Source organism: Lactuca serriola, chromosome 5 (assembly GCF_051521515.1).
Source record: "Lactuca serriola cultivar US96UC23 chromosome 5, Lser_US96UC23_V15, whole genome shotgun sequence".
NCBI lineage: Eukaryota > Viridiplantae > Streptophyta > Magnoliopsida > Asterales > Asteraceae > Lactuca > Lactuca serriola.
In genome coordinates, this window is record NC_136412.1 from 73112198 (window position 1) to 73122767 (window position 10570).

Genomic DNA, 10570 nt, shown 5'->3' on the forward strand with positions numbered 1-10570 from the left:
TATTTCTTCAATTGTTATATATATATATATATATATATATATATATATATATATATATATATATATATATATATATATATATATATATATATATATTCAAACAGTTCATTTAATTCGTAACAAAAATGATTTTTATATATATAAAACTTCATAAAAACATAAACTATTGCCTATTTATATCATTTGATCCACAGAAGACTTGATGGAAAAAAATAAATAAACAATTCCTGAATAATTTTTGAACATTAGAATTAAAAACATATACTAAAATTATCATTAATTTATTTTTAAAGAATACTTATAATCCTCTAGAAATAGAAACACATAATATTAGACTTGAATCCCCCCCTACAACATAATCATATTTTGATGTCTTACGAATTAAAGCTCACAAAATGAGGGATTAACCTAATCATGATTCATCTAATTAATCAACTTCCTACTTCTAAAAAACGAACGAAAAGTTAAAAAAGAAAATGGGAAATGGGAAATGGAAATTTAGGATAAGATTGCATATGATATCGGCAAAAAAAGGTTAACTTAATTGGGATCTTCTAATAACCGGATTGACTATCTTTCTCTTTTTCCTCTTTGGCATGTGGCACAACCACAAAATCTTAAAACTGTATCGAGACACTAATATGAAGACTTGCTTGCTGGTTCCCTCGGTGCATTGCATCTAAAGCATTCCATTCTACTTGCAAAGTTATGCTCGTTGCATCCAGGTCTACATAAATTAATAATCATTCTTGTTAGATTCCACAAGTATATGTGAATTTGTAAGATTTGCTCATCAAATGATGCATCATGAATAATTCCCAGGACATTGTAGAAAAATGAATGTCAAAATCTTTTTATGTTTGTAAAACATTTTTCTCGTTTGTTTTAATCTGAATTTATTTTTTGCTCTAGTAATTAATTGTTGCTTTCTGTCAATTTACAACTATAGAAATCAACCGATAAAGCAATGTTGCTTAGGGGATAAGAATAAAGATACTAAAAAAGGCTGCAAAAATAAAGATAATTGGTGTAATTAAAAGTATGTTCTTTTTCTTTCTTTTTAGGGAAAACCGTTAACTAAAGCATACCTTCCACATATCCAGTCACCGGACTTCCACCCTGAGCGGCTACTGCCACCACTTCCGCCACCCAACCCAAAGCTCCGGCCACGAACCATGTCACAGTCAAATCCACCACCTCCGGTGGCCAAGTCATCCTTAAACGCACCACACTTGAAGCAACTCGAGCGGCTAGCGAAGTTATGAGCTCCACAGTTTCCCACATTGCAGTACCAGTCTCCTGGCCTCACATCTGGCCCCGTGAAACCAAATACTGACAAGTTCATCCCCCCTCTGGCGCCAAAGCTTCCAAAATCACCACCATAGCCACCACTGCCACCACCACCACCACCAAAGCTCCCAAAATCACCAACATAGCCGCCGCCACCTCCATGCTTAGAATCACCACATCTTTGGCAGGAGTCCCTCCTTTGGAAGTTCAAATGCTGGCATGATCTACAGTTCCAATCTCCTGGCCTGCTCATCTTACTTTCCCTTCACTAAAACATACAATATAATTAAGTTTAAATATATGTAATTATCCATACGTATGCCATGCATCAAATGTCTAATATACCCTTAGAATGACAACAGGACTTTCCCACGTGAAAATGGGCAATTAGGTAATTTTCTTTTTTGCGTGAAGAAAATACCTAAAATACCCATTAACAATTACCAATCAAGAAATCCTTACACCAAAATATAACAACAGTTAATTTCCATGATGGCAGCAAGGATTTACCTTGAAAATCTAACGAGTAAAGGAATACGTTACTTTTGGAATTACTAAATTTAAATGTCTAAAAAAATCCCCATGCATATATTTTAAGAAATCAATACACACCCTTGATGACCAAATATTATCAATAATACTTAGTTTCTTACTAAGACGACAAACGAGTCGTTTTAGCTTCAAAATTATAAGTTTGGGATGTTTTTTCTTGTGTAGAAGAGAAACACAAACACACAAGGGTGAAAAAGAAAACAAATTTACCGATTCATGTATGCATCTGCGAGTTTGTAAGAACTCGAGTGTACGTTGTAGATAAATGTAAATCATCTTGGAAAGTTTGGAAACAAAAAAGAAATGTGAGAATCTGTGTATATGCGGAGAATAGAAGTAGGGCTTACCTTATGGTGGTGGATGGGTAGAGAAAAGTAAAGGTGTAAGTATGTGATGTGTTTTGGAGGAGTTAGTTTGAATATGGTGGTGAGTGAGGAGTGAGTGGTTTATATATACATAAAAAGGCCTCGAAATTCGATGGCAGCTATTGCTATTGCGTACACCTTTTTTCTTTTATATTAATTAGCACTCTATTGTTATTATACGTAATTAGTGTTGGATTAATCACTGAAATACCAAAAAATGAGGTAAACTATTACAAAACAATTATATATTAAGGTATGTTCAACGAAAACTAGCCCGGTAGTTAAAAGTCGTAAACTATACTTTTTAATTACGTAAAAATGTTTAGCAAAAATAGATATATATTTTTAAAAATTAAAAAATAACATAAAACATAAAAAACCCGAAAACCTCTTAAAGCCACATTAAATAATTTTTTGTTTAGAATATATACTTTAAACTTGTATTTACGAACGACGATTTTTTTTTTTTTTTAATTCAAGTTGTTTAGAATATATACTTTAAACTTGTATTTACGAACGACATTTTCTCGACAAAAAATTAAAAATATCTAAAAGCTCTTTAAAACTTATTGAAAAATATATGTTAGTTGAACATATATTACAAACGTATAAGTTCTACAAAATTCTTATCTTATGAAAATACTTTACATATGACATTCTCTATAAAAGAAAGAAAAGGTAATTCTTTTCATAAGATGATCACGTCCTTATGTTTATTAAAACAAAATGATTATTATACTTTATAGATTAATTTCAAAAATTAGTATATATTTTTACCCTATAGAAATTACATATTTTGGTCATGGATTAAACCATCTTCTACATTATTTTAATGATAATGTACCGTTGAAAAAAAAAAAACCTTATTATCATAAAAAAAAATACCCCTTCTTACTTAAAATAGGAATTTTGAGACAAGACAAAAACGTCTGAATCGAAATCCGCATCAGAGAGTTATGATTTGTATAAAATCATAATGGTTGTATAATTATAAGCTAAAAACAAAAGTTAGAATTAGCCAAATCGACCAAAATGAAAATTGTAGTAGACCTACGCTGATAAATATATAAGAGTCATTGGAAACGGAGTTCGAATGCGAGAGATATAAATTTTCAAATTTTATGTAAGGTCTGAGAATGGATCTTACCAGTGATCAAAAGCAAACACAATCACAGAAACAATAGTAATAGTAGAAGAGAAAAAGAATCAAGCTTGCACACGTTCTATTGTTGAAAACATCTTGTACAACTCGATATACGACCGTGAACAACTAGGCATCAACAACAAAACACGACTGACTAACCCTCTATATATAGGGAACTACGACCGTGAAGAGTTTACGACCGTAAGCTCATTACAGACTCGTAAACAACTACCAAACCCACCAAAATACTCTATCTATACACAACCACTATTACAATGCAAAGCCTAGACCAAACCACTAATTGGGCCTTTCAATCTCCCCGTTGGTTTGGTGCTAGCTTGAAGTTAACCCTTGTTGACCACCATAACGTCCGCTTGCCCCCATCGCCCCATTCAACATGCGCTTATTCAGAATCTCAGCAATCATGGTCGTATATACCTTCGCAGCATCCTCAAAACTATCCTTCGCAACCAATATCTGAAAGTTGCTTAGGTGATGAATGTCCCACTTTAGGAATTGTAACAAATCTCTTCGATCATAGAGTCGAATGCATCCATTCTTGAGCTTGATGACCGCAGCAGAAGTAATTTCATCGAAAACCCAACACTCCATTGAGCTTAGATATCCATCTTGATAATTTTGAAGCACATGGAATTGTTTAACCTGTTTAGTTGAAGGCCACATCCCAACTTGCAGAGTTTTGTCGGTTTTTGGATCAAGAATATCAGGATGCTCCAACATAACGGACTCAGCAGTTTTCATGGAAGGGAACCCCTTTTTAACCTGATCTTCAAGAAAGTGCTTGAATTGGGTCGCCTGCGGATTGTTTGTGAGATTTGAAAAAGGTGTTCGTGACAATTCTGTCAAATCTACCCTAGTCCATGAGCTGAAATCATGACTATCTCTATAAAGCTCAGAGTTGCCACTCTTTCTCAGCACGATCCACATATTGAGAGGATCATGAAATCCCCAAGAAACAATTCCTGATCTATCGCCAAATGTATCTCTAAATTGAAAAACCTCAAGATCAGTCACAGTAATCTCAGGTTCATCCCAAGAAGCATTCTGGTTAGGGTTCCTTTTAAACAACAATTGTCCCTTCTTAGCTGCTTCATCCTGAGCATCTTGTATCATTGCTGAGACATGAGGGGCTTGGGGAGGCTCATTCTCAACTCGATCAACATCCCCTGATGTCTGACCAGTTGGCATGGTAACAGGAAAGGCTTGAACATGAAGATTGATTTTGTATTCATCAGCAGGCGTTTGATACTTATCACCGATGTCTTCCTCAAGCTTCTTCTTTAGCTCAAAATAGCTTGAAGTCAAAAGATTGAAATGATCTTGAAGATCAGAAATCTGCTTTGACTTTAACGCTTTGTCCTAAAGAAGATCAGCTACTTGCACACCGAGCCTTGAATTGTCAGATTGAAGTTCAGATACTTGAACATTAAGCTTTGTATTTTCAACTTGAAGATCCAAAACACGGATGTCAAGCTCAATGTTCTTCTGACTAAGCACCGATATCTCCTTCTGAAGCCCAGGGATAGTGAGATTGTCTCCTCCAGAACTGCCGTCCCCAATAGAGATACCTTTACCGTGAGGGGGAGGCATCGAAAATTGCTCCTCAGCCAAGAGCCTGGCTAATCTCACAGAAGCATCATCGTCATCAGATCGAGGAGCAGAAAAACCTGGTGGAAAAGAAGATCCACCAACTTCAAAAGTGGTGTCTGGGCCCACAGTAAACAACTTGGTTGTAGTATGATTGGGAGTAGTGGTAGGTGGTACAGGAAGGCCACTAACAAGATCTGCAATTAAATCACTTTGCCTTGGGTCCTTTCTTCTTCTCTTCAATGGGGGTTGACCGGTCTGTGTTGATGTAAGATCACTCATGAATGGCTCTATGGTAGGAGAAGCAGAAACAGGAGGAGGAAGTCGTATAACCGTCTCCATAGGAGTGGAAGTAATCGCCATTTGATTTGTGGTAGGAGGTGTAGTTTCAAGGACTTCATCAGGCTCCCTTGTCTCTGTCGTTGGAGGAACGACTTCATCGACATTGCTGAAAATCGTGTCAAGCTTCTCGTTCGAGAAAAAATTACCACTACTTGCAAGAGATGTAGTAATATCATCATGATCAAATCCGGTAAGATCAAGATCATCAAAAGAATCATGTTTATCTCCCCCAGCCTCCGTCTCAGTTGCTACAATCCCTTCAACATAGTCACTTTGAACATTAGCAGGGATCAAATTATGTTCTTCCGCCACATCAGCTTCAGGAGTCAGAGTCTCTTCTTCTTATTCTCTATTCTCATCGTCAGATACGGTAATAACATTGTCGTTTGCAGATGATTTCTCAGAAGATGCAGGCTCAGAAGACGCCTTGTCAGAGGACCCATGAGATTCCGAGGACAAATTTAGTTCGGCGAACTTCCCAAACTTCTCAAGAGGATACTTTCCTTGAAAAATAACTTTTCCTCTCCGGTTTTGTTTGATGAGCCCTACAGTGTGAGGACCTAATGATTTCATATCAAGAGTATCGCCTTCCTTTACCATATCTGGAAACTGAGTGTTGATAAACAATTGAACGAACCTATGATAGAATAAGAAAGTATCCCGGGTTGAAGCCCTGATGTTTACTTTAAACTCATCCAAGATACATCTAGAAAAGTTTATTTTTATTCCGGCAGCAAGAGAAACGATCGCTCCAGTATTCCTCATTGAGATTTCATCAGCTCCTGATCTTCTTCCTGAAATGCAGATAACAAACACATGCGCCAAAAATCTCCAATACGGAGGTAAGAGCTTCTTTAAAGTTGGAGGTGAAGTGCCTTCATATCCCATCCTCCTTAGAATTCTCTGAGCATCCTCAATCCCAATCTCCGTGGGGAAATTAGGTTAATCGTCAATCAGCAATGTATCTCTGATAAAATCCTCAGTGATCACTATCTCGCGTCCTTTTACAGTAGCTTTAATAATGAAAACTCCAGCATCATCCATTTCCATTTTGACAGTCGCCCAGAACTCTCTGATCAAATTTTGGTAGACGACTGGATTCACAGTGATGGTTGATGACAGGAAGCATTCCTTGAGTATGTGGATCATCGACTTGAGGTCCGAGTGAACAGCTGGAGGATCCGCCAGGACAATAGCTAGATTATGCATGTCCGCAAATTTGAGGTTCGTCATTGATCTGCACTAACCATACCAAGTAAGATAGAAAGAACCAAACAAACAACAAAAATTGTAGAGAATTTAATTTTGATCCCAACAATAACATGACAATTTTAAAAATTAGGTCAAAATCAATTTTCTTAGTCAACATTGGAGTTTGCGGTCAACAAGGAGTTTGCGGTCTACAGGGGTTTACAGTCGTAAACTATCGACCATCTACGGAGTTTACGGTCGCAAGCAGTTTACGGGCGTAAGCTTGGGCCACAAACTCCGACGGCTCTTCTTTCTCGATTTCTGCCTAAAAAATGCGGTGAATCATGCAATAAGATACATATTAAAACTCATTACCTTCGAGACTATCGGATTAGATTTGCAAGATTTGACGAAATTTTTTTTGAAGAGAGAGAGGGTGGAGAGGAGTTTGCGGCCGGAATCAGAAAAGTGATGGAGATTCCGGCGATAAACTCCTATTTATACCCATTTCACCTTTACCTGATAGCCACTCAGTAGAATATAGTCTCCAACACAGTCTAATATTTTTTTAAAAAAACTTTTGAGGATTAATATTAAAACTAAAATTAAAAATAAAATAAATAAAATAAAATTAACTTTACAAAAATTAAAAATTAAATAAAACAATTTTATTTTTTGCAGTTAACAAAATAAAAATAAAATAAAAAATAAAAATAAAAATAAAATGAACATTAAATTTACTCCAATTAAAATATACAACTCAAAAAATAATTATCGAGGAAAAATTTGTGACGCTGGGATCATAGTTGTTGGACAACCTTATTCCACTTGTCGGTACCCTTATTTTTATGTCTTCGTCTGATCGATCGCCAGTATTGTGGTCCACTTAAACACGAAAAATTTGTGACAGTTTTAGGACAACTTACCAATGACATGACACATTAATGTAAATGATTTTAATTTTATTATCATGATTGGCCCTAATTCTTAAATAAAATTTTCTTATGACCATTTAACTGATTACAACCAGGGATATTGTTGTCCACCTAAATTGAGCTGCGAGATCTACAGACAACCTGTATGTGTTCAATTTTAATTGTACTAGAATGTGTTTCCCGCTTCCTGGCATGCCCCAACCATCAAGGACTTCAATAATACTCCATACACCGGGTGAGCAGACAATTATTAAGAGAGAAGATAGATTTAGAATGCATATGCTGTACATCCAGGTCGGATCTCTTCCAATCACGCAAAGGATGAAACATATGACTAACTGAAGTTTTAGAGGGATTAAGAAGAGAATGGTGCATATACTGTGTACCAGGTCGGATTTTTAGTCACGTAGAGGAGACAGTATATGGCTAACAGATAGAAAGAATTGCATAGATAGAAGATGCAGAGAAATAGAGTTGCATATGTTACAGTCCAGGTCGGATCTCCCGATGACGCAGAGGAGGCAACATATGACTAACAGACAGAAAGAAAGAAAATAACCTTCTACAGACCTAGTTTATCGGAATTCCCCAGTCACCCCCATCCAACCGGAATTAAGGACAGAATCCGCACATCGAGAAAAGTGAATCCACAGTTCTAGATACGGGTTATTTAATGTGGCCGGTAGATTCCCATGTATATGTCCCTGCTTAACCTATCCGAGCATCGTGAAGTCAGGCTAAACAGATCTAATTAGGTCAAAGTTTGTCAAGTCCTTAAATTTATTAGATTCAACTTTCCTTAGTCAAGTCCGTTTAAAACTTTCGTGCCTACCAGCGCATCGAGCACAGAGCGTAGACAATTCAACTTAGGTACATTACGCAGATTCAGATTGCCCTTTATCACTTGCTAATTTCATTTCCGAGTACATCACCTGCAAACAAGACTAACAGCAACATTTCTAATGTTCCGGATTTTTTTTAATGTTTTTCAATTTTTCTGATTTTTTATTGTTTTTGGATTTTTGTTTTTATTTCTCCCCCCTAAATTTGTGCATGGGAGAGAATTAAATAAAATAAAATAAAATGAAATAAAAATAACATGCTCAAATTTAATCTATCCAAAAAAAATAATAATAATAAATAAAAATAAAAATAAAAATAAAAATAAAGATTGAAGAATTAAGAAAAAGAAAAAAAAACTTAATCCTCAAAACGAATCATTTTCAAAAAACCCACAAGCACATCGAAGCGAGCTTTGTTAAATGGTTTTGTGAACAGATCCGCCACATTATTAGCAGTAGGGACCTGTTCCAGTCAAATTAGTAAACGCTCATAACAGTCTCTGATAAAGTGAATTTTAATGTCGATGTGCTTGGTTTTAGAGTGTTGGACTGGATTTTTGGCAATTTGAATAGCGACCTCACTATCACAGTAAATAGGGGTTTCTAAATAATTCAAACTGTAATCCAACAGCTGATGTTGGATCCAGATGACTTGAGAACAGCATGCCGATGCAGCAACGTATTCCGCCTCCGATGTGGAAGTTGAGATAGTGTGTTGCTTCTTGCAATGCCACGAAACTAGTCTGTCACCTAGGTATTGACATCCTCCTGAGGTTCATTTCATGTCAAGCTCACAGCCTCCATAATTACTTTCAGCAAAAGCATAAAGATCAAATTCAGAATTCTTCGGATACCAAAGACCCAATTTTGGGCTCCCTTTGATATACCAAAAAAATCTTTTGACAACAATAAGATGTGAAAGTTTAGGATTAGCCTGATAACCTGCGTATTGACAAACTGCAAACATGATGTCAGGTCGGCTAGCAGTAAGATACATCAACGATCCGATCATCGATCGATAGTGGGTTTGATCTATGGATTCGCCGTCAGGATCTGGTGTCAGAAGAGGTTGTTCAACCATTGGTGTCGAAGCAGATTTAGCATCGTGAAACCCGAACTTCTCAAGAATATTCTCCACATACTTGGCTTGATGTAGCAGGATTCCGGTTGAATTATGTTTAACCTGAAGCCCCAAAAACATGGTCATTTCTCCCAACGAACTCATTTCGAACCGCTTCTTCATTACACCTTCGAATTCTTTGCAGAGCTGCGGACTAGTCGACCCAAAGATAATATTGTCAACATAGATTTGCACAAGAATTTGATCATTGTCGACATGCTTGATAAACATGGTCTGATCGATAGTACCACGAGAGTAACCATGCTCGAGCAAATGCTTTGTTAGAGTTGCATACCACGCTCGAGGAGCTTGATGTAACCCATACAATGCCTTGTCCAACTTGTAGACATGATTAGGAAATTTTGAATCAACGAATCCAGGAGGTTGATCAACATAGATTTCTTCCTTCACCTTGCCATACAAGAAGGCAGTCTTGACGTCCATTTGATACACAGTAAAGTTCATGTAAGAAACATATGCTAGGAAGATGCGCATGGCTTCCAGGTGAGCTACAGGAGCATAAACTTCAGTGTAATCAAGACCCTCGACTTGTCGAAACCCGCAAACTACCAATCGAGCTTTATTTCGCACTATAACCCCTGAATCGTCCTGCTTATTGCGATAAACCCATCTTGTGTCAAGAGACTTATTTCCCTTTGGTAACTCACTTAACTTCCAAACACCAAGTTTTTCAAATTGATGCAGTTCCTCATGCATTGCATCTACCCAGCTGGGCTCATTCAGAGTCATTCCAACATTCTTGGGCTCTATTTAAGAGATAAAGCAAGAGTAGAGACAAGCATTAACATCTCCACTCTGACTTCTTGTTTTAACACCGTCCCCTAGTTGACCAATGATGTTGTCGATCGGATTATCACGTTGAATTCTTGAAGGTATCTCTTGGCTGATGTCATAAAGAGAGACAGGAAGAATGTGAATGTTGATACCTCCTTCATTTGCTGATTGAGCCGCTCCAAAAGGTTCTGCTACAAACTCATTTTAGATAAGTTCAGGAAAGAGTAGTTCCATAAAGGTTGGGGAAGCTGCGGAAGCGTCATTACACATGAATTCTCTTTCCATATGAGCAGATGCCGTAGCTTTAGCATCAGAAGTATCATTTTGACTATCATGTTGTACAGATAACTCCCCCTTTGGTATAGCGGAGGACTCCCCCTCAGACG

At 36.8% G+C, this 10570-nt stretch overlaps 1 protein-coding gene across 2 annotated transcripts; it reads right to left on the reverse strand.

Annotated features, from left to right (window-relative positions):
• Positions 1-251: 251 nt before the first annotated feature.
• On the reverse strand, positions 252-2271 carry LOC145052615 (RNA-binding protein involved in heterochromatin assembly dri1-like). 2 transcript variants are annotated; one of them, XM_079000452.1, is made up of 3 exons: positions 2190-2271; positions 1089-1558; positions 252-727 (listed from the first exon to the last, which is right to left on the reverse strand). In XM_079000452.1, the coding sequence occupies exons 2-3, from the start codon at positions 1541-1543 to the stop codon at positions 637-639; spliced, it is 546 nt and encodes a 181-aa protein (XP_078856578.1). In that variant the 5' UTR covers positions 1544-1558; positions 2190-2271; the 3' UTR covers positions 252-636. The 2 variants fall into 2 exon arrangements, with proteins under 2 accessions (XP_078856578.1, XP_078856579.1); XM_079000453.1 differs by having other exon boundaries at positions 2053-2190.
• Between the last annotated feature and the right edge of the window lie 8299 nt (positions 2272-10570).

What these genes read in the sequence shown, in the direction of transcription:
- LOC145052615 (XM_079000452.1), bottom strand. Translation starts at nt 1,543, where the DNA reads ATGAGCAGGCCAGGAGATTGGAACTGTAGATCATGCCAGCATTTGAAC. An exon ending in GGTGACTGGATATGTGGAAG is followed by an intron (nt 728 to 1,088) that starts GTATGCTTTAGT and finishes TAATTTATGTAG; the next exon opens with ACCTGGATGCAACGAGCATA.